Source organism: Rousettus aegyptiacus, unplaced genomic scaffold (genome assembly GCF_014176215.1).
Source record: "Rousettus aegyptiacus isolate mRouAeg1 unplaced genomic scaffold, mRouAeg1.p scaffold_m13_p_4, whole genome shotgun sequence".
Taxonomy (NCBI): domain Eukaryota; kingdom Metazoa; phylum Chordata; class Mammalia; order Chiroptera; family Pteropodidae; genus Rousettus; species Rousettus aegyptiacus.
The window spans coordinates 69,755,082-69,780,017 of record NW_023416307.1 but is presented as its reverse complement, the minus strand read 5'-3'; the positions used below and the strand labels follow the sequence as shown (position 1 = coordinate 69,780,017).

At 35.0% G+C, this 24,936-nt stretch overlaps 1 protein-coding gene across 11 annotated transcripts in view; it reads right to left on the bottom strand.

Annotated features, from left to right (window-relative positions):
- The window catches only part of LOC107510804 (ABI family member 3 binding protein), a 221,433-nt gene extending 220,217 nt beyond the window's left edge, over window positions 1-1,216 (bottom strand). For all 11 annotated transcript variants that reach the window (XM_016144711.2, XM_036218492.1, XM_016144713.2 and 8 more), the window contains exon 1: window positions 1,055-1,216. In XM_016144711.2, coding sequence (XP_016000197.2) covers window positions 1,055-1,133 — 79 coding nt within the window. In that variant the 5' untranslated portion in view covers window positions 1,134-1,216. The remainder of the gene's footprint in view (window positions 1-1,054) is intronic.
- Between the last annotated feature and the right edge of the window lie 23,720 nt (window positions 1,217-24,936).

Here is a 24,936-nt window from a genome sequence, read left to right as displayed (position 1 = left end):
AATTCTAGGTTCATCTTTCACTTGACATACTAAGGCGAGAACAGTTTTCGCGTGGGACAAGATGAACTTGGGGCAAACTATCAGAGGGAGGACCTAGGAAGGGTCTTTGGAATAATCTGAAACTAACCACCTCTTTTTCTGACTCTATACACACCAAGTTTTTGACAAGCCTGGGGCTCTGCATTACTTCCAATATTTTCCATTATGACTATATGATAAATTCCAGCCTGTTTTTCATAATCCTGCTGACTACAGCAGTCTGCAACTATTAAAAGCCTTCACAGACCTGGAGCTGGCTTAGAAAAGTGCCTTTGCAAAAGAACAAAAAGTAACATTTACATTCAAAGACAGGAGAGAGGCAGGCTCTTGGTTTGGTGCTAATGGACTGAAAAAGATTGTTTTGGGGGGTCTAAATTTCAAATTTTTTATTTTCTTCTGATGAAATTTGTAAACAAAATACCAACACTAAAATGAGGGCACTTGAGCCAGGAAAGGGGGAAGTATCCTGTCCAGCAGATCAAACCCTTTTCCAAACTCCACTGAAAAGAAGTGTCTGTGAACTAGCACATGACCCTACGTGGTATGTCTAGAATCCCTCAACCTCCAAGTTAACAGGTATCTGTGAGGTTTACACCAAAGATTCAGATTTCAGAATTAGCTTCTTTTAAACCTCAAGCTAGTACTGGTTTAGTCTCTGGGGAGAGGGATAAAAACACCAAACAACTCTTTTTAACAGACTACATTACCCATTAATACAATATGACTCAATATATAAATATTGTAGTTTGAAACTATACCATTCAAGCTAATTTGAACATCTGCTAAGCCTAATAAGAAGTTGGTTTTAATTTTTGCGATAAAGAGATCCAATTGAAAAGTAAATCACAGAGGGGAAAAAAGTAAAAGTTTAAGCAACTCCATACATTTGAATTTTGACTCTCTGCAAAACTCTATTCCCCCCATCCGGTAAAGCAAACCATATTTAACATCAACATTTAAAAACTAGTACCTCTTAAAAAGTATTTTTAAAACGCAAAACATCAGAGCTACTTGCCTTTTGGCAATTTCTGTGCATTTCCCAGGGCTAGTGCAATACTTCCACAGAGAAGTAGACACCCCAAGCTGGAGAGCATGTTGCATTTGCCACCTCACACGGGGAGTGATGCTGGTGGGGGTCCCGCAACCTTGGAGCTGCATTTAAGTGGACTCTCCCAGTGACAGAGGCTGGCGGCTGCACTTAGCTGTGCTGTGGGCTTACTCACAGGGGGTGGAGACAAAATGACATCACACCCTTTCTTACACACACCAATAAAAAAGAAAGAAAGAAAGAAAGAAAGAAAGAAAGCACAACAGCAATAACATATCATCACATTTCCTTCTAGGTTATAACTGTCTCTTTTCTTCCCTCTGTGATATAAAAGTTGAAATTATGGTCAATCCATATTGTGAAAGAAAAAGTACTTAGGCAATTTTGAAACATTTGAGGAACTATTTTGAAAAGTCTAGAAAAGACATACTTAAAACCATTGGAATGTTAAAAATATAAAATGAAACCTTATTAGGAAGGAAGCTGTTTTTAATTATCTAGTACACCAATCCAATTCTTCTTTTAAATGGAGTAAACTCATAAAAATACACTTTGAACAATTCTGAAGTTTTAATATTATGATAAACACTTGAGTGTGAGTAGTTGGCTACACAGCTATATATTATACAGACATATGTACACACAGATACAGAGAGAGATACATATAGATTCCACAGATACAGATGTATAGTGCACGATTCACTATCCCTCATTGATGCACAGTTCTGGGCCATGTTCTGTAACAGTATCTTTACCTACATTATTGTAATACAATCGTCACAATGGCTGTACAGGAGATATAGTGCTATCCTCACTTTATCAGGGAGCAAAACTGAGGCTTAGACAGGTTAAGTGACCTAACCAAGTCCTGTATTCTAATAATTAATAAGTTGGATGGTAGACTGACCAGAGTTTAAATTTGGATGCTATGTGCCTTTGACCAAATGTCTCCATCTATACCTCATCAACATGGCTTACATTTAAGTGCTTGTTCTGTGTCAGGAACTGATCTGATCAGTTCACATATATTAAAACATTTATTTCTCAAAATAACCTAGGAGGCTGTCACTGTCATCACTTTACAGATAAAAAAAAACAAAAACAAAAACAAAAACAAAACAAAACTGGGCACAGAGAGGTTAAGTGACAGGCACAATGTCACAGTGTTAATAAGCAATAGAGCTGGCATTTTAATGAGGCAATTTAACCCCAGAGCTTCCACTCTTAATTAGTAAACTTTAAATTCCAAAATAGACATAGTAGTACCAATTTCATACATTTGCTAGCAGGATTTCTGGATAGTACTCACTGTTGTGCCTGACCCACAGGAGGCATTCAATAAATAACAGTTACTTCAAACAACAACTGTAATGACCATAATAAATCCCCCAATTAGGTAGAACTATGATTCTAACCTGGGTGTTTATACCTCCAAAGCCGATGTGTATCCTTTCTCCCCCACATCACATCCCCCTGAACATAGGTGTTGCTGGAATGGCTGAGGTAATAAAGTGCTTTAAATGTTGTCTGTACATTTTTATCGACTCTTTGAAACTAGCTTATTTCATGGGGTTGCTGTGGCTGAACCAAAACAGTAAGAGAAAAATGGAATAACACTGGTGAAATGAAATTCTAGTCAGAAAACCAGAGAAAAAAAGAAGAGTAGAAAAGACAGCCCCATACTCCAAACAAAGTGTGAGAAGGCACATTGTTAAAGTCATTTAGAGCTGGCCCAGTCTAAGCTTTCCCCATTGGAATGCTCTGGCACTAGCTACGGAGGGGATTGGGTTATTTAGCAGGTCTTTTTCATGTCTAATTTTTTACTTGAATAGGCAGCTCTCTCAAACCTGGGTTTGGACATTTAACCAGCTGGCACTGCTGATTCTGCTTCTATATGCCATTCCCATTAAGTTAAGCCAGTGAGGCCACTGGGCTAGCAGAAATGACAGGTTTCTGAGAGGGGGTGGGAGGAAGAAACAACAGAAATATTGAAAAGAAGGTCGGTTCTTCAAAACAGCATGAGGGGCTGGTCCAAGGGTTAGGTCATGGAATTAAGGAATCAGTCTCTGCTTGGCCTGCAGGCTAAGTCTCGTCTACATTAGTGATCATTATTTGTGGTTTGGAATGAACTGGGAGCTAATGAGAGGAGGCATAGAGAAATAGACCACGTCACAGGACGCATTTCACCTTCTCAATGAACAAAAAGTTTGCTGTCATGCCAGAGTCCCAAACCAAATACTCCAGACAAATACTCCAGAAGAACTATAAGTGCCTTGCTACATGGAATAAAACTTCAGGGCTGTGGTCATGTAATCACTGGAGGATTTAAGGCCATTTTCAAGAAAGAACTGAAAGAACTGCCCTCTGATCCTGGGTGCATTGGATACAATAGCTGAGGAGTAATTTGTGTAACCCTGTTAGGTCTCGATTGTCATGACAGAATGTCAACACTAAGCCCTGGTTCAAATGCCTCTGCAGACACTTGCGAGATCATAAAATATTGAATTAATTGTCACCAATACCTGTAAAACATTGTTTTACACATTATTCAAACCCATAGAATGTATTATATGGAGAGTGAAACAATATAAAATAGTGACTCTGGATGATTACAATGTGCCTAGGTAGGTACATCGATTGTCACAAATGTACCACTCTGGTGGGGGATGTTGGTAATTGAGAAGTCAGGGGGTATGAGGTATATTTCCATGTGTGGGGACAGAGAGCAGGTATGTCTGTACCCTGGTTCATTTTGCTGCAAACTTAAAACTGCTCTAAAAAAATTCTATTAAAATTCTTGATGAGAGAGCACTTAGAAAGAACTGCTGGAAAAAACACATAAAATGTATATGTATTTACTCTATATTCTGAGAAGGCAGGAACCATGCCTGTTTTATTATTGTGCTCAGTACATATGATAAGAATGCAGTAAGTATGATGAGTAATTATCAAATGAAACACAGTTCATCAGTTCCTCCAGAGAGGCTAAAGGTTAGTTCTAAATCAAGCCAGAGAAAGCTAGACTATGACTGGATCATACAGTTTCTGGGAGACAGTTCTCCAAGGGTCCCTCATGTTTCTATACATCTTATGAGAAAGAGGCACTGATTCCCTGTGCTCCAGATTATCTTTTCAAGAATATGGGTACAGTAAACAGCCTTGGAAGATAAAAGTTTGTTCACTGTCCCATATAATAAAGGCGATATCTCCCTCTGGGGCAAAGTGAACACATACTCACTTCCTATAATCAAAGATGAAGTTCCCTAAGCTCGGGGCTCCTTTCCTGTAAAGTAATCTGAGACATGTGCAGGTATCACCTGTACCTCCTATTGGAATTGGGGCTCCTAGAACTGGCACAAATGCAGATATTCAGGCTACTGGTATTACTAGGAGTAAATAAACAGTCCTTTTTCTTTGACTCAGGAGTCTTATGTCTCTTGTCAACATCCATGAACTGTGCATGTTAGCTTGCACATATAGTAAAATATCAACCCTTCATAGTTCTTGGCAATAGGATTGGCCCGCTTCAAAATATTTTATTAGATAATCTTTGGTATAATGCCATCATCAACATTCATATCCATTATAAGAATCAGCCATGAAACTATTGTGCATAGAAGAGTGTTGCTAGACATTGCTTATTAAATCATGTAGTGTCCTCATTATAAACACTCTGGAGAAAAAAACTGACTGTTTCTTATGGGAAAAAAGGTTGTAATTTTTCCTGAGCAACTGTACTTATTTTGTGACACAGTAACTAGGATTTTTGTTCTGTGTTGACTGCTAGAAAATCAGAGCCAAATGTGTCTCCCGCCCATAGTAACTGTATAATTCTTTGTGATATGCATGTTTTGGCATCATTCCTGACTTTATTTTTCATCTCCACCATTATTTGTTTCTTATTTTACTTGGAGTCTTAATTTATGTAGTTTTTTAAGTTGCTTTCATTTTTTTTTTTTTTTCTGGAGTAAGGTGAAGGATAAACAAACTCCAAACATAGGAGCTGCATCAAAAACATGTCAAATTTGGTAAATGGGAATCTAGGAAATGGTTCTCAATGCTTTCTTTCCTATGCAACAGTAGACTCTCATGGAATTTTGGTATAATGATTATATAGCATCATTTCTTTATATATATTTTTTCTCTTTGGTAAAGTAGGTAAAGGCAGGAGAACATCCAGAACACTACTCTAAATGAATGTCGTATTTTTCAGTCATCCATTTGACTTTTTAAGTGTTCAAAGTTAACTCCATCATTTCAAACAAGACTTCCGCTAAAACTTATGAATTTTTCAAAGCTCAGAGGTAAATTCTGCAGTCATTTTACCTATCAGTTATCATTCCTTAGTCTCTCATATATAAGGTCCTATTGTGAATTTTTTTGAAAGCTTATATATCTACAATTAACAGCATGCAAAGATATGCTGTGGTTTTCTAGAAGATGCTAATAAAAATTTTTTATTATGACTCATATTTGAAAAAAGAAATCCAGTGTTCCATGTTTTCAGCTCAAATGTTGTTTCTGTAATTACTGAACTGAACGAGATCTGTGATCCAATTGAACACATATCCTGCTCCGATGGGGGTACATTTGACCAGAGCATGAAGTTCTTTTTCCCAATGCTTTTTATATATCGCAGTGAAGTATTGCCCCTTAAATGTCTCAGTGATGCTTGCAGATCATTCTTCAGTTTCTCTAAAGGCCTCTAGATTTTTGATTTTTGGCTTCATAACTTGGCCTCTAGATTTTTGGCTTCATAACTTGAAGTAATTAGTAAGTTATGCTTATAAAAGAGTATAAAGAATTCTTTCCTCCTACTACATTGGAAATAAGCTTCTTTAAGACCTAAATTATACACCTCTGAGCTATGAGGCTTGCCTTTCTTGTTTTCTCTAAATTCTCCTTTCTTTGCAGAGGTGCCAAGTACTGAGCTGGGCTTGTATAAGTGGAGGAAATATCTTTTAACTAAGCCTCAAAGAGTGAAAAAAATTGAAGGTATCAGTGCTGAGTGGGAAATATAAACCAATAAACCAGAGAAGGGACTCTGAACATGAAGATTTGTCAGAAGAGGTCCTGAATGCAGCATACAACATCAGGGAGTCCAAGAGCATGCGTAATGTAAGCAGGCAGCCGGTAACAAGTGAGAGGATGGTGGTCCTGAGAATATATACTAAAGGAGCTTTTGCCAGCAGGCTGATATTTACACATTATTGCATGTGGTATATGGTAGGCCTGATTTGTTTTAAAGGCTGGAATGGAATAGCCATGATCATGGTCTCCTAAACAGAGTCCAGGTCTTTTTACTCTATTATTTAATTGAAGTGACACTTCTCTGAACACTGCCCAACTTCACTGCATTGTTTTTGGTTGTTTTGGATCACCAGGCTGCAAGCAGAGTTAATTAAATGCTTTAAAAATATTGCATTTTAGTTTGAGAATTACATCATGTAATAATGTCTCTTAATAAGAGAATAAACAGAAATAAGGAAATGAAAAAGAAGAATCCCATTGAAGCAAATTAGGATACCTTTCTCTCACAAGACAGGCATTTGTGGGTTGTTTTGGCTATAGCTACTGAGAAATAAAATATAGAACAGTAATCAAAGAGAAGGACACATTCTAAATCTAATTTAAAAATACACACTGATACAAAAAGTAAAGATGCAGTAAATGTGTCTAAAATGAAAATAATAAATTATTCTTAGAAAATGACAGCTTACAATAGTTGAATAATTTGAGTATTTAAAATAATCACTGACAAAGACAAAAGTGCACAAAGTTTTAATATGTGATGTTCTGTGTTTTAACTTTGTGACACTCTATTTTCTTCTAATCTCTATCTCTACTCCAGCTTTAAAAAAAAAAAAACTTGTGTTTGAAGTTCAGGAAAAAAAGTAATTTTATGTGTAATTAATGCTTTAAAGATATTTTAAAATCGAGTTTGAGAATTACATTGTGTAATAATGTCTCCAATGAGAGAATAAACAGAAATAAGGAAATGAGAAGAATTTACTTGATCAGTGCTTGTGCTGTTCAATATGATAGCCATTAGCCACATGTGACTATTTAAATTTAAATTTTAATTAATTAAAACTAAAAATTCTGTTCTTTAATCACAGTAACCATATTTTAAGTGCTCTGTAAGTCATATGTGGCCAGTGGCTACCATATCAGACAGTACAGGAATAAAATACTGTGGTTCTGTAGTATAGCATTGATCTTGACCATGTTAACCAGGTGTCAACTCTACTAATGGAGAATGATCAACATTCATATTTTGAATGATGATTTAATGAATGAATGAAAGATTGAATGAATAACTCTTTTTTGGTTCTTTATCTCTTATTTCAAAATAAATATGTTTATTATCTTCTTTGTTAACTTTAACTCATGCAGGATGTTCTCGAACTAAGAAAATAAGGAAGAAAATGGAATTTCAGCTATAAATTTGCAGCTCTTAGAGTATCAGGAAGCCATCACTGGGAATAACATCTAGGGTTGCTTGCAAGTTATATCAAAGTGGTCCAGACACTCTTGGTTGCCAACCCATTAGCCAGTCTCCTCACCCTTTTTCTTCTCTGAGAGAACTTGCCTCTCCTGGTTGAAGATGGTTTGGGAGGGCTATGCAAACAAGTTCTAGCCCATAAATTTAAAAGAATTTTGCCAATGTACTTCTAGCAAAGATATATTTCTCTAATGAAAATAAACTTCAAAGAAGATAGCTGTTTCTCACTCCCTTTTTCCTGTTTTGAATATTACTAAACAGGAAGGGATGTTTAGAGGTATGGCAGTCATATTGTGGCCATGAGAGAAAGATCTAGAAAAGTATAAAAAAGCTCACCTAGAGCCCTTATACTGTTGACTCTGAAACCAATCATGGAGTGGCCTGTATATGGACTTGCGATAGAGAAATTACATAGTAAAAAAACAAAGTTGTATTTGTTTAAGCCACTCCTAGTCAGATAATTTGATATTTTCACCTCTTTGCAAGTGAAAATAGTTTTCTCTACCTTAGAGGGTCATCGTGAAGATTAAATGGCTTAATACATGTAAAATGCTTAGACTAGCGCCTGGCCCATGGCACATTGTCAGTCACTATTGTCTACTGGTGCCTTGGTGGTGGTGGTGGTGGTTGTGATTCTTGCAGCTGAAATTATGTGGCCACTTCACATGATACTGAAGGCCACACCACTATGTAGGCCTCCTCCTCTACAGAGTCACAAATTCAGAAGCCAGCAAATGTATAGAAAAGACTGAACTAACTCCTGAAAGTCCTTTTTCCAAGTACTTGATTTGCTACTAAGGCTAATTGGGGTATTGAATGAAACTATTATTCAAATATTTTCTAAAGTGATATTTTCAACAGAATTGTATGTGTTAGATCCTCTAAAAGCTTAGGTTCACTGCCCTAAATCCAGTATCTTAAAAATGTCTAAACAGTTCAAAGTAGCATCTTAGTATCTAAAATATCCTTTTAAAAAGTCAATTATATGTCCAGTGTAAAGACCACTCCTAAAATATTTTTTTCTTAAAATAAGCTTAAGGTGCTTCTCTCCTACCTTCATATTTACAATAACTTTCTTCTCACTTTACAAAATAAATGAATACTTTTTTTAAAAAAAAAAGTCAAATTATTCAATATATTCTTCCTCAAATCAAAGACTCTCCGTTTTATTTTTTATTTTATTCTAACAGCTTTATCGAGGTATAATCTACACATAATAAACTACATATATTTAAATTATACAACTTTATGAACTTTGACATATGTTTTCACCTTCAAAACCCTCACTACTATCAAGATAATGAACATTTTCATCACCTCCAACAGAATTCTTGTCTCCCTTTTCAATCCCACCCTCCTTCCTTTCCATTTTTCCCACCCCAACCCTCCCACAGAAAGCATTTATCTGCTTTCTATTACAGTACTTCAGATTGCATTTTCTGGAGTGTTACATAAATAGAATCATACAATATACACTCTATTTTTGACTGGTTTCTTTCACTCGGCATTATTGTAATGAGATTCACCCATGTTGGAACATGTATCAGTGGTTCACCCCTTTTAATTGCTGAGTGGTATTCCTTTGAGTAGCTATACCACAATTTGGTTATCTATTCACCTGTGGATAGACATTTGGGCTATTGCCAATTTTATCTATTATAGATAAGGCTGCTATGAACATTGGTATACCTGTCTTTGCAAGGATGTATGATTTCATTTCTCTTAGATAAATACCTTGGAGTAGAATAGCTAGGTCACATGTTAGGTGTTTGTTTAAATGTCTAAAAACTGTCAAACTCTTTTCCAAAGTGGAAGTACAGTTTTACTTTCACACCAACAGTGTATGAGAGTTCTACTTCCTCTGCATTTTTGCCAACACTTGCATGTCAAGACTTTTACATTTTAACCATTCTAATAGTTACAGTGGTATCTCAGTTTTATTTTAATTTTCATTTCCATAATTATGAATGATACTGATCATATTTTCATATGCTTATTTGTCATCTATTTATCATTTTTGTGGTGTCTGTTCAAAATCTTTTGCTCACTTTGGGGTTGGTGGGGGTTGAGAATTCTTTATACATTCTAGATAAAAGTCCTTTCAAATATTTCCTCCCTATTTGACAACTTGTTTTTTTCTTCTCTCAATAGTATCTTTTTAAGTTCTTAATTTGGGTGAAGTCTGATTTGTGCAATTTTTCTGTTATGAATTGTGTTATTGGTGTCATAGCTAAAAATCTTTTGCCTAATCCAAGGTAATGAAGAGTTCATAGTTTTAAGTTTTACATTTAAATCTATGATACATTTTGAGTTGATATTTGCATATGGTGTGTGGTTTGGATCCAGGTTCATTTCTTTGCATACAGAATATATGATATTGTTGAATACAATACTCTATAATTAGTATTTCTGTCAAAATTAGAGTCAGAAACTAATAGGAAAATATTGGCCAGAATTAAACCTTCTGGATTTAGCAGCTGTTTGAGTAGGATGATGATGATAATCATGATAGTGATAGTGATGGTAATTTTGGTAAATAAGAGTTATTGTTTATTGGATGTTCGACACTTTTTTCTAAAACCTTCCTCCCAGTTTATTTCTAGAAGAGTTCATCTCTCCATCATCACCACTTGCAAAATTCACTCAGGAAAAATAAAAACTTAAATGATCTAATTATTCCTCTAGTGTTTCTCTGGGAGTACTCAATTTCTTGTTTCCCTAACAATACATTTTTACATTCTTGGATTCTCATTAACAACCCTGTAAAAAGTTTGAGATAGAGATGGCATAATTCAAACAACTTAAGAGACTTGCCCAAGGAACTGAGTCTATTGTGTAGCTCGGGGGTTCACAAACTTTCGTGTGCATCATAATCTTCAGAGGGCTTAAAATACAAAATTCCTTCTTTCATTCATTATCTTATATCTGCAATTATATTTCAGAGAATTCTTTTGGATGCAAGGGGAAAAGTAAAGATCTCTTAGAGGGATAATATTGTGAGATAGCATATTACCAGCCATTATACCTTAGAGTTCATGAAGATATTTAGGACAGATTGGAGGATGGAGAAAGAGAAGACCAGGTTTTTGAGATGAATGGAGAGAAGATGGAAAGATGTACAGGCAGTTGAAACCAGGATCATCCTAAGAATTTGAGTGGAATAGAGATCTACGCTAATCCTAAAAGGCATTAAAATATGCAGAGAACTTTACTTTCCCCCTTTTCTTTTAAATCCATCCATTCACCTAAATATCATTCTTTCCAGTTTATTTTCAGTTTCTTATTCTTTCTCTAGCCTTACCCACAAGAACTTAAAGAAAGGGGAATCAGAGCAAGGATTCATTTTAGCATCCCTAAGTTATCTCCAATTCAAGACTTCCTCTGGACCAAGACAAACTTGAGTTTCAGCTTTGCATTGTCTCACTTGACATAGTGAAATCAGTTTCCCTGAAGTCACAGGTTATCCACATATCACCACTCAGAATCTCAAGCCTAGTGAATGAAGAGATTAGAATCCAGCTGAGATTCAATTACTATCCTAGACAAATGCTGAGAACATCATTTTCCCCCTAAACTTCTCCTTGCTGAAGTAAAAGGAAATAATCTTGCTTAAAATTATGATTCATTACAAACATCTGACATTAATTCCAGGAACAAGGCTTGAATACAAAGACTCATAAAAAGCAACAGGGAGGGTCTGATATAGAGTCCATGGGATGAGATGTGGCAACTTCTAACTCTATGTATCATCAGCTCTCACTGCCTGAAAGAAAATTGGTGGCCTTTGACTTGAGAAATGTCTCATTCCCAGCACCAGTGCTCAGGAAGGACATTAAATTGTGTCAAAGAATGCTAACCACATGAGATGATACTGACAGGGCTCTGAGTTATTCCCAGAAGACTGGAACGGCTCATTTCAAATGAAACAACTCATTTGCCAGCTCAGAATGTGCTGTATTGACCAAAGCTCTCAAACCAGTGTGGTCCCCAGTTTAAGACCTGGGATACCACAAGCCAGACTTCAAGCATCAAGAGTCTTGCTCTGTCATCAAGATTGTCATTCATTGAGATATAAAAAACAGAACTATGTCGTGGACATTAAATAGATAATAAAAAAATACTATGAGCAACTCAATGCCCATCAATTTGATAATGTAGATAAAATGGGCCAATTCTTTGAAAGATACAATTTAAAATAAATAATCCAAATAGGCCTATGTCTATTAAAGAATTTGAATCAATAATTAATAACTCACCAAAACAGAAAGCATGAGACTCAGATGGATTCACCGGTGATTTTTATCAAACATTTAAGAAAGAAATTATACAAATTCTCAACAATCTCTTTCAGAATATACAAGCAGAGAGAATACCTTTTAACTCATTCTATGAGGCCAGATTTGGCCATATACCAAAGCCAGACAAAGACATTATATGAAAAAGAAATCTATAGCTCTCTCTCACAAACATAAATGCAAAACCCCTCAAAATACTAGTAAATTAAATCCAACAATGTATAAAAAGAACACACCACAATCAAGAGAAATTTATCCCAGTGTACAAGGCTGGTTCAATATTCGAAAATGAATTAATGTAAACCATCACATCAACAGACTAAAAAAAAAAAATCACATGATCATATCAATAGATGCAGAGAAAGCATTTGACAATGTCCAACACCAATTCATGACCTAAAACTCACAGTAAACTATGAATGGAGAGGAACTTCCTTAACTTAATAGAGAATAGCTACCAAAAAAAAAAAAAGAAAACCCTACAGCATACATCATACTAATGATAAGAAATTCAAAGCTTTTCTGCCAAGACAAGAAAAGGCTTCCTCTTATTGTTTCCTCTTAATATCATACTGGAAGTACTAGCTAGTTAATGCAGAAAAGGAAATAAAAGGTATACACACTGGGAAGGAATTGTCTTTGTTCAATATGATGACTGACTATGTAGAAAATCTGAAACAATCACAAAAACTCTTAGAGCTAATAAGGGATTATAGTAAGGTTAAAAGATACAAAGTTAATACACAAAAGTCAATCACTTTCTTATATACCAGCAGTGAACAGGTGGAATTAGGAATTAAGAACACAATATCATTTGCATGTATTACCAAAAATGAAATACTTAAGTATAAATCTAACAAAATATGTATAAGACCTATATGAGGAAAACTATGAAATTCTGATGAACAAAATCAAAGAACTAAATAGATGGATAGATATTTAACATTAATGGATAAAAAGATTCAATATTGTTCAGAGGTCAGTTTTTCCCAACTTCATCTATAGATTCAATATAATTCCAACCAGAATCCTGCCAATTTATTTAGTGGATGTCAACAAGCTAATTCTAAAGTTTAAATGGAGAGGTAAAAGACCCAGATTAACCACACAAGAGCAAAGTTGGATAACTGATACTACTTGACTTTGTTTCACTCTAAAGCCACAGTAATCAAGATGGTTTGGTACTAGCAAAAGAATAACAAATATATCAATGAACGGATATATTCAATACACAATGAACAGAATAGAGAACCCAGAAATAGAGCCACATAAATACAGTCAATTGATCTTTGCAGTGTAACAAAGGCAATACCACAGAGCAAAGATAGTCTTTTCAATGAGTGGTGATAGAACAACTGAACATCTATATGCAAACAAACAAACAAAAACAAACAAACAAAAACCATGAATCCAAATTAAAACTTTATACTTTTCACAAAAAATTAACTCAAATTAGATCACAGACCTAAAATAAAATACAAAACTATAAAACTCCTAGAAGATAACATAGAAGAAAATCTAGATGACCTTGAGTATGACAATGATATTTTAGGTACAACACCAAAGATATAATACATGAAGGGAAGAATTGATAAACTGGGCTTCATTAAAATAGAAAAATGAGAAGACAAGCCTCAGACTGGGAGAACAAATTTATAACATACCTATCTGACAAAAGGCTATTATCTAAAATATACAAAGATCCTAAAACTCAACAATAACAAAAAAAAAATGATTTAAAAAATGGACCAAAGACCTTAACAGATACCTGAGCAAAGAAGATATATAGATTGCAAATAAGCATATGGAAAAAAATGTTCCACATCATGTCATCAAAAAAAAAATGAAATTAAACCAAACATGAAGATACCACTACATACCTATCAGAATGGCCAAAATCCAGAACACTGACATACCAAACACTGGCAAGAATGTGGAGCAACAGAAACTCTCATTCATATGGTGGGAATACAAATACAACCACTTTGGAAGACAGTTTCTTACAAAACTAAACATACTTTCACCATATGATCCAGCAGTCGCGCTCCTTAGAATTCACCCAAAGGAGTTGAAAATATACGTCCACACAAAAACTTGCAAAGATGTTTACAAGAAGCTTTATGCATAATTGCCAAAATTTGGAAGTAACCACAATTTGTTTCAGTAGATGAATGGATAAACTGGTACAACAAGACTGCAGAATACTATTTAGTGCTAAAAAAAAAACACACACACACACAAATGGTCTATCAAATCATGAAAATACATGGACAAACCTTAAATGCATATTCCTAAGTCAAAGAACCCCATCTGAAAAGGCTACACACTACTATTCCAATTATATGACATTTTGAAAAAGGCAAAACTCTGAAGACAGTAAAAGAAATTAGTGGTTGCCAGGTTTTGTGGGTGGGGGTGGAGGGATGAATATGCAGAGACAGAAGATTTTTAGAGCAGTAAAAATACTTTGTATGACATCATAATGATGGATATGTCATTATACACATGCCCAAACTCATAAAATGTACACCATCAATAGTAACCCTAATGTAAACTATAAACTTTGGGTAATTATGATGTGTTAACAAATTATGTAGTTCAACAAATTATGTAGTTCAACAAATGTCCCACCATTGTGGGAAATGCTGATAATAAGGGAGCCTATGCATGTGTGGGCGCATGGGCTGTATGGGGAATCTCTGTACTTTTTTCTTCATTTTGCTATGAACCTAAAACTACTCTAAAAAATTTGTCTTAATTTAAAAAGTACCTCAGCTACAATTAGAAATAAAATGTAGATCCTTTACAGAAAAAAAAAAAGCAGAACTTGCCCAGCAATAATTTGTATATACTGATATATATATCATTCATTTGACCAATATTTATGGAGAACCTAATGTATGCCAGACACTCTAAAGCATTGTGGCCACAGAGAAGATACCATTCCTTGCTCTAGAGGAAAATATAAACCTTTCGAGAATGAAGAACAGTAGTTCAATGGTTACTAAACAGTGTGCTTAGTCTTATGGACAGGGGTGAACACAAGAACATATGGACACCCTAAGAGAGCCTCTTTCCCTACCTAGTCTGGTGGGTACAAGAAGGCTTCCTAAAGGTATTGGTTTCTGGTCATTATTAGGAATCATACAATAGGTACCCTCTTTAGATTATTTTCTTTACTTAGTAATATGCATTTAAGATTCATCCATGTATTTTTGTGGCTTGATAGCTCATTTCTTTTTTAGCACTGAATAATATTCCATAGTCTGAATACAGCACAGTTTATTTGTCCATTCACCTACTGAAGTACATTTGGCAAGCAAATCAAACACTAACAATAAAAGAACGTTTACTTTCTCATAATGGCAGTTTGATTAATCAATAAATTGAAGGTAAAATGAAAATGATGTAAAATGGAAAACTTAGTGACAAAGAAACATAATTTAACTCTATTTAGAAATGACAACTTAAGTGTTTTAGTTTTCCATGGCTACTATTAAAACAGCACAAATTTAGTGGCTGAAAACAACAAAAATTTAATATCTTTCAGTTTTGTAGTTCAGACATCTGATGCAAGTCTCATTGGAGTAAAATAAAGGTGTTTGCAGCACTGCAACCTTTCTCGGAGGCTCTAGGAGAGAATCTGTCTCCTTGCCTTTTCCAGCTTCTAAAGCCTGCCTTCCTTGGCAGCACAAGGTCTCTGTCCTCCATCTTCAAAGCCAACAACATAGCATCTCTCTGATCTTGTTTTTGTCATCACGTCTCTTTCACTAATTTGTCTTCAGACACCTTTTCCCACCTAGAAAATAAAGGATAATTCTCCTATTTTAAGATCAATTGTTTAGCAAGCTTAATTCCATCTGCAACCTTAATTCCCTTTTGCTATGTAGCCTAACACATTCACGGATTTCAACTTTGTGAAATTTCCTCAAGTGAAGTTTCTCTAAAAGCACTATGACAAGGTGATTCAAAGAACATAAGGAATTTGCAGATATTAAATAAACTGCTTTAGCCTAAGAAGATTAAAATGGTTAAAAAAGACAGTATAGTAAAGATAAACATGGAGATTTAGGTGAAATGTTTTCAAACCCATTGCTTGTTGATTTCACCTGAGGAAAACTAGTATATGTGCATTGTTGTGTACATGGAGAGTGTTAAGATATCTCTGCTGGATTAGCATTACCATTTTGAATATATGGCTTCTGCCACATTCCTGTAACTAGGTTTCATCTAAATCAATGAAATCAATTCATCCATACTCAGAAAGAGCTCTTAATGCTTCCCAGCAATAGCTATCAGAGCCTTAAAAATTTTCATATCCTTTGACTTAATAATTCACATTGGGAAATATATGCCAAGGTAATGATCCAAAATATAAAGGTCACCCAAACATTTATGAAAAGTTAAAAATTTACAACAGCATGAAATGATGTAAGACATAAAAAGAGGTTAGTCATATAAATTGAGGTACAATCTAATCAGTAAATATAATTTGGTTACTAAAAACCACATGATATTGGCTATAAGAGAAATCCTAAAATGCTAAGAGAAAAAAAATGGAGTTTATAAAATGTTATACACTGACAGATACAAGTATTTTAAAAATATATGTTGATTAAAAAGGTTAGAAGAATAGAAACCAAAATCCATTGTTACTATGTGGTAGAACTGCGGAGACACTTTTCTTTCCCATTTTTCTATAGTTTCAAATATTTATGATAAGCAAGTACTTATTGTGCAATGACTCCTATGATTTGAGTGTGTTTCCCCCAAAATTCATATGTTGAAGTTCTAATCTCTAAAGATGATAGTTATTAGCTAGTGGGGCCTTTGGGAGGTACTTAAGCCATGAGGCTGTAGCCTTTATGAATGGAATTAGTGCTTTCATAAAAGAGAATCCAAAGAGATCCCTAACCCTTTTCCACCACGTGAGGATAAAAGAGAAGTCTGCAGACCCCAAAAGGGCTATTTGTCGACCACACTGGCATCCCAATCTTAGACTTCCAGCCTGCAAAGCTGTGAGAAATAAATTCCTGGTGTTTACAATCTACCTTGTCAGTAGTATTTTGTTATAGTAGCCTAAGTGGACTAAGACAATGACAAAATGTTTTAGAAATATTTTCTTCTTATTTGCAACCATCCTAATAAATAGCCAATAGAAACAAGTGGCTCTAGATAGATGTAAACCCAGTAGATAATCACATATCCCATTCTTTTGCCCACGTGAGTTATTCCACAACATATAAGCCACATTACAACATATAGTGGTAGCTCAAATGCTCAACACAAAATAAAAGAAAAACACCAACAAGTAATGGTGTCTGTATCAATCACATAGACTGAGGAACAACTTATATATTGTCCCTGGTTTAGGTAAGAACGATCTGCTTCAGACACTACACTGAAGGGTGACACCTAAGTTGGCCTCATTTAAAACAGAAGGGCTGATGGTAGCCATTATAGGAAAACCCAGCAACCAGTCCATTATAGACATTGAATAATTATCTGTTGAACAAGAAATTACCATCCATTCTCCTTTGTTATGTTACATCGCCCACAATACTACTACAAATAAATAAGATTCAGTAGTCCTGTGTCCAACTGTAGAAAAAGAACAAAAAGAGGGTAGAAAGAGCTGTCCTCTATATATAGTCATTTGTCACTTCCGGAAAGTGTGTGTGTGTGTGGTCTCCCCTCACTGTTGGACCACTGTAGCTGTTTTCTAAACTGTTGCTAATTTTCTAGATTTTACCACCTCCAATTCAATAAAAATTTCCTAAATCCCATAGCCCTAGTCTACTATTTCCTTCCCTTGATCTGGTTCATAATGTCTGTTCCACTCACTAGCATTTGTTTTCACCTTAGTACTTGCTATTCAGTTTTGCATATTCATTTGCCTAACGGGTATGTGACATAGTTCAGTAATTAATTTTCTTTTGCAGTAATGAAGAATAACTCTCTTTGGATTATATATGCACCTATATATGTATATACATACACACACACACACACACACACTTACTGTGGAATCAGCCTAGTGATGATAAGAGGTATAATTAGGATCAGAGTTAAATGGCTGCCTCAGTGAAAAGCCCCGGCCTCTATCTCCTCAATCTCCTGGAACACACAGGCATGTAGCTTAGGACCTTGTTTAAATGTGAGTTTATTTGGAAAGAGGAATTTTTAAGCTATTTTTAATTAGTGTGAGTAGAGTACTAATATTTTATTTATAACACATTTTGATAGGAAATTGTGTGTGTGTGTGTGTGTGTGTGTGTGTGTGTGTGTGTGTGTGTGTGTGTGTGTGTAGCATCTTGGGAATCCTAGGGGAGGACAGGATCAAGAAAAGAAATGACACAGTAAACGGAGCAAGGGGCAAAGAATGTATACATAATTGACTGTACCATTTTGCTTATAGCTTGTCTTAAACATACTTATAATCACAGTAACATGTCCTTTGCCAAATCAAGACTGGTGCATTTTAACATGGCATCCCAACTTGATGTTCAGAAAATTACACTCCAGTTGAAAAAATTGAAAATTTGAAAATATGTATAACACGGACTTAAAGTGTCAGGAGAAAAAAGTATTTTCCTTCTCTATCCCCAAAGTGTGAAACCTGAAGCATCTTTAAGAATGATTGCAGAGCACATGATTCTTTCCTCATAAAATTTCTTGGAAGGAACTGGGGCTATACTTTTGGCTCTGGGTTGCAGATGAAGCAGGAAATGTTAAAATATTCTGGACTCCTTCACAAAGGCTCTCAGTCTAAAACTGAATAAGAAACTCTTTTGGAAAAGACGGAGGATTAACAGGTGTGGGTTTTAAGTGTGTGCATTCTCCTTAACTGACTCTTGGCGGTGTCCCCACGGCCCTGTCTTTGGGTGACAGAAGGAGATTAAGACTTAGGCAGGCTGATGCACAGATAAAAAGATACTTAGGTTGTCAGGAGCAAAAAGGAAATCGTGAGTCACTTAGAAAAGAAGGATTAAGTGTTTTAATGAGTTTTTTGCTTTTCCTGGAATTCTTATTAGGAAAAAAAGCAGCTTTTTTTTTTTTTTTTTTTTTTAGTGTAACAAATACCATTTTTCAGTTAAGAGATGAAGAGCATCTTTCTATGTGTAAAACTAAGTGATTTTTCCAATTTATACTTCTGTTTTATTAAGGATAAACAAACTGCCTTCTGGCAGATGGATTGCTACTCCTTCAAACTTAAAAAATCTAGAATACTTGTATTTATGAAACTAAATTTTATAATATTTCTGTGTCTTTAGAGGCAAGAGTATGCTTCCATTAAACACTAGTTACAATGGATCTATACAACTAAAAAAATATGGCGGTTTAAAAGTAAAGCTCTCACTTTGGTTTCCCTTAAAGTTTACTAAATTTACTGAATTATATCTAAAACATTATGCTGTCAGCAAAGCATGTGCAAATGGTGGGAGAAAGAAAGAAAAAAAATCCCACAACTTTTATTTATCTTCCAGTTTATAGTACTTCACTTATTGTTTTTACTGGAAGATACAAAGTAGTATTTAAGCAAATGTGTGTAAAAACATATCTAAAGGAGTTTGTTTCCATTATTTCATTGAATTATCAAAATATGGATGATGAGGTTGGTGGGTATGATGTCAAGCATATATAAAAGGATTGAACTATTACATGTGAAACCAAGACTATTTAATCTTCAAGCTCATCTCCTGGCTAGACTGAGAATTATATATTCTGAAATCTTTCAGTCCTGACATTTCCTCCACTTCTGAGTTTTTATAGCCTTAAGTTATCGGGAAAATGGTGTCTCTGTGGTGATGGCTGATAATTGGAGTGACCATCTCTTTTGTATGAACACCTTGAACACTTGTGTGGCTTACATGTTTTGTCAAATTTCGTCTCTGGCCAATAAGAGAGAAACTTACCCAGATAGAATAGCTGTTAAGAAAGTATAGCTGGAATCAATAGGAAGTTGATCAAGGAAGTAGAGTTGGAATCCATTGACAGCCAAAAGGTGGAACAAAAGACCAAAAAGATATTTACTGTTGCAAAATATCATCATTAGATTATTGCTTCAAGGAAAAATCTAATTTTTTTAATTTTAAAATTTTGTGTTTTAATTAAATTTGGGGTGACATTGGCTAATAAAATTATATGTTTCAAATGTACAATTTAATAATATGTCACACATAAATTGCATTCTATATTCACTACTCAAAGTTAAATTTCCTTCCATAACCATATATTTGACCCCCTTTACCCTCATCTACCTTCCCCCTCCCTGCTTCCCTCTGGTAACCACTAAAATGTTGTCTGTGTCTATGGGTCTTTATTTGATTGTCTTGTTTGTTTGCTTTCAGTTTAATAGTCCACATGAGTGAAATCACATGGTTCTTAACTTTTTCTGACTTATTCCACTTAGCATGATATTCTCAGATACTCTCCCAATGAGACATACAAATGGCTGGCAGACATGTGAAAAGATGCTCAACTTCACTAGCTATTAGGAAAATACAAAACAAAACCACAATAAGATACCACCTCACACCTGTAAGAATGGCTATCAACAACAGGACAAGTAATAACGGGTGTTGGTGAAGCTATAGGGAAAAAGGAAACTTCATGCACTGCCAGTGGGAATGTAAATTGTTACAGCACTATGGAAGACGGTATGGAAGTTCCTCAAAAATTAAGAATAGAATTACTGTGTGACCCAGCAGTTTCTCTTCTGGGTATCTACTCAAAAAAATGGAAAACATTTGTTCATAAAGACGTATGCTCTCTAATGTTTATTGCAGCGTTATTCACAGTGGCCAAGACATGGACACAACCAAAGTACCCTTCAATTGATGACTGGATAAAGATGTGGTACATATATACAATGGAATATTATTCAGCTATAAGAAAAGATGAAATACTACCGTTTGCAACAACACAAATAGTTCAGTTTTAGACAGTGACTAGAATGGTTTTCATGTTCCTCTCTCAATACTGAAGAAGGATGTATCACACTATATGAATTACATCAAGCTTACATACTTGTTATTTTAATATCTGAATCCCATTTCCCATCTCCCGTGAAACTGTGAGCTCCTTATGGGCAGAATTTCTGTCTTATTACCTTTGTATCCCCACTGCCTATCATGGTACCTTAACAGTAGAGACCTTTGATAAATATAATTAGATATCACGATTATGATAATAACTGGAATCAAGGGCAGAACAAAACAAGGAAATCTGAGAATGAGAATTTGTCCACATGCTCAAGACTGTCCAGGGAAGAAGGCACGCATTCAATGCAGGTATTCCAGGTCTTTGGAAAGAAACATTAAATACCTAATATTTTATAGAAGTGAAAAACAAAAGACCAATCTAATAATTACAGACTACAAAATGTCATTAGCTTTCTTGAGAGCCAAATCACAGAATTGTTTAAAGAAAGGTCACATAGCAATTGTGAATGATGTTGTAAATGTATTCAATGAACACTGAAAATTGTTTTCTTACAATGTGAGAGTCAGTTCTTGATCTTTAAAATGAAGTTGGTCTATCATTTGGCTATGATAGCTTGTTGAACATATTGCATAGTGATGGTCAGCATCTTACTCTTTAATCACAGCTGAGCAGGCTCCCTGGGAGTTCTGTTTTGTAAGATAATTTTCCTAGCAAGAAGGAAATAAGTATTCTAAGATAACTTGATTTTAAGGTCAAGTACATTTTTCATAAATTGTAGATTGACTTTATGGCACTAATCAGTCTTTTGTAATTCAGTTAGCATTACATGAATTTTATGAGGATTTAATAGTATCCAGAAACTAAGCCAACATTGTTTAAGATGCACCATCAAAATGTTGGGAGCTGGGTTTTATTGATCTCCCTGCCTCTCATCTTATTCTGCCTAACCATTTTCTACTCTGTTGCAAGAATGGCCATTCCAAAACATAGAACATAGTCTACGGCCATGCTACCCTGAACAAGCCCGATCCTGTCTGATCTCAGAAGCTGAGCAGGGTCGGGCCTTGTTAGTAATTGGATGGGAGACCACCTAGAAAGACCAGATGCTGTAGGTGTAAACAAATAAAAAAATAAGGCATTATAAGCTGACAAGGTCCTTGCAACTGTGAGGTCAACCAAGGGTTTACTTGTCTAAAAAATAAAAATAAATAAATAAAAATAAAATAAAATAATGTAAAAGAACATACCACCACATCTTTCTCCATAAGACCTATCAATGGTATCCAATTGAATTTAAAAGGAAGTCTAAATGGCCATAAATGGCTCTTGACTACCTCTTGGCCTCAATCCCTGATACTCAATTCTTTGCTCTATATTCAGAGAGTTTAACAATCTGTCTTTCCCAATTGTAACATGACGTCCTCATTACTTCAGATCAATGATATTCCACTGGTAGCAATTTTGTACCAAGGGGACATTTAACGATTTGGGGACAGTTTTAGTTATTACAACTCATGGGATAGTACTGGTACCTAGTGGGTAGAGGCCAGAGATGCTATTATACATCCTGCAACATATAGAACAATCTCTTTTATCAAAAATTTAACCAGTCTAAAATGTCAATGGTGCCTTGGCTGAGAAACCTTGCTTTAGATAAATGATCATAAACGAATGATTGCAACAAATTTTGAGAAAAGTCCTTTTAAAACAATGCCTTTAAAATAGGTTTGGTAAACTATGGCCCATGGGCCAAATCTGGCCCAACACTTGTTTTTGTAAAAACAATTATACTGGCACATGGCCATGCCTATTTGTTTATATATGGGCATTTTGTCTATGGCTGTTTTTTCAAGAGAGATGAGTAGTTATGACATTGACTATATGGCCCATGAACATTAAAATATTTTCTGACTGGCTTTTACAAAAAAAGTCGCCACCTCCTGTTCTAAAATACCCCTAGTGTTCTCCGATGCCTAAGGTTGCAGAAAATGTAGTATACAATTATGACCTGCAGATGGGAAAGAAAACAATTTTTATCAACTGGCACACTATTGCTGTTATCGATGGTACAAGATAAATGGATATCCATCTAGTCTTCTGAGAGAAGCACTTTCTGTAAACTAATACTGAGCTTTGCTGGCAAGATATTATTTAAAAGAGTAGTTTGGGGCATGGAAGGAAGGGGGTGAAATGGAGTGGGGTAGTAATAGCTTAGTCATCAGATTTTACTATTTCTTCCCTAGCAATCTCTCCACTCAACATACTCTGAGCACAACCTACTACATGACTTTTGAAGCAGGAAGATTTCATCACTCCTCAGTTTTAGCCACTTGGTAATATTTGCAAGGAAAGATGCTCAGTGAGGCAAATGACTGTTATAAGGAAAATAGCTAATCCAACCAAGCATTTGGCAGGCTCACTGTAGCTCCTCAAAGACATGAACTTGCTCTGTTATTGAATCTTCCTTTAACTTTAGCAGATTGCTAATAAAATGAGAAACATGCAGAAGATGGAATAAGTATGTGACACTTGAAATATCTGCTTGAGTTTCTTCATATGGCTATTGTTGACAGATCCAACAGTTGAGCAGCACAGATATATTTAAGATACACAAAATTCCAATTCAGTATATAAGTTCTTATTTTATATAACATCAGTTTACTGTGTTTATAGTAACCTACTGAGTTCAACTACTTACTGAGTACCCACATGTATATACATGCCGCACACTGCTTATAGTTAGTTAGGGCAGCACTTCAGGAGCTATAGGAGAGGGAAATGAGTTTCTGTCACTGCCCAAGTGGTCGATATTTTCCCCAGGGTAGAGAAGTGGTGGGGTGGATTGGGACATCCACAAATTAGGCAAACCAAAATCAGAATCTTCCCAGTTATCTCTGAAAGATAACATGTGCAAACAGCTAGATTGTTGAGATCTATATAATAAAATAGATAATCCTGAGAGCAAATTCCTACTTCAAAAATATGATCAACAAGGATAGTGCTAGCCCAAATAGCACCTGTGTGAAAATTATTTTTAAAGGTGCTTTCCAGGGAGGATGTAAATCTGAAAACACAAGATGAACCCTTGCAGCAGCCATCAGACTGGGAAACTGAATCTGGGATTCCTACTTTAAGACACAGATCCTAAAACAAAGATTTTCCTAGGGGGAAAAAAAAAACCCCTCAAAACTACATCAAGCCGTTATAAGACTGAATATACTATAACCAATAAAAAAAAAAGTTCAATTAATAGTTTAAATTCTTTAGTTAAAAAAAAAAAGATATTTTAAGGTTAAAATATGAAAATTCCAAAGAATGAATCACCTCCAAGAATCTAAAAATTTATCAACAGGAAATATATACATTTTTGTACAGTCTCACAAGGAAATATTATACAATAGTGAATACAAGTAAACAAAAATTACATGTAACAGCACTGAGGAATTGCGAAATTAATGACAAACGCAAGTTGGAAAGACTATATTGAGAATGACAGCAACTCAAACAACAAAAATACAACAAAATATTTTAGTATTATGTACATATAAAAACTGCCACCACAAAAAAAAAGGCTGAAATTTATAAACATAACTTCAAGATAGTTGTTACCATTTACCAGAGACAAGAGAAAGAACACAAATGCAATGGTATTGTCAATGTTCTAGTTCTGACTATAGAGTTATGAATGTTCAATATTATTTTGCTTTGGAGCTTAAATATGTTACACAGTTTTGTCTGTATAACATGTTTTATAATAACTACTTTAATGCAGAAACCATAGGTACAGAGAAAGCTTATAAGAAGTCAGAAAACTTAAGCCTAGCAGAAAACACATGTTGACTAAAGGTAAAACTAACTAAAGGTGTGATTTTTCCTAAAATTCTTGCAAGTAGCCTTGCCTAAAGTACTCATCAGTGAATACCTGGTCTGGACACTATGAGCCCACAAGATTAGGTATTTTCCTTAGATATTCACACAAATCAATAATTTAATATTTCTGAAAAAAAAGTTGAGATTTTGTTACAAAATTGTGTGGAAATTAAAAAGAAGTGAGTCCTTGAAGAGCAAAAAAAATTTTAAGTCTCTCATAGTTAAAATAAGAA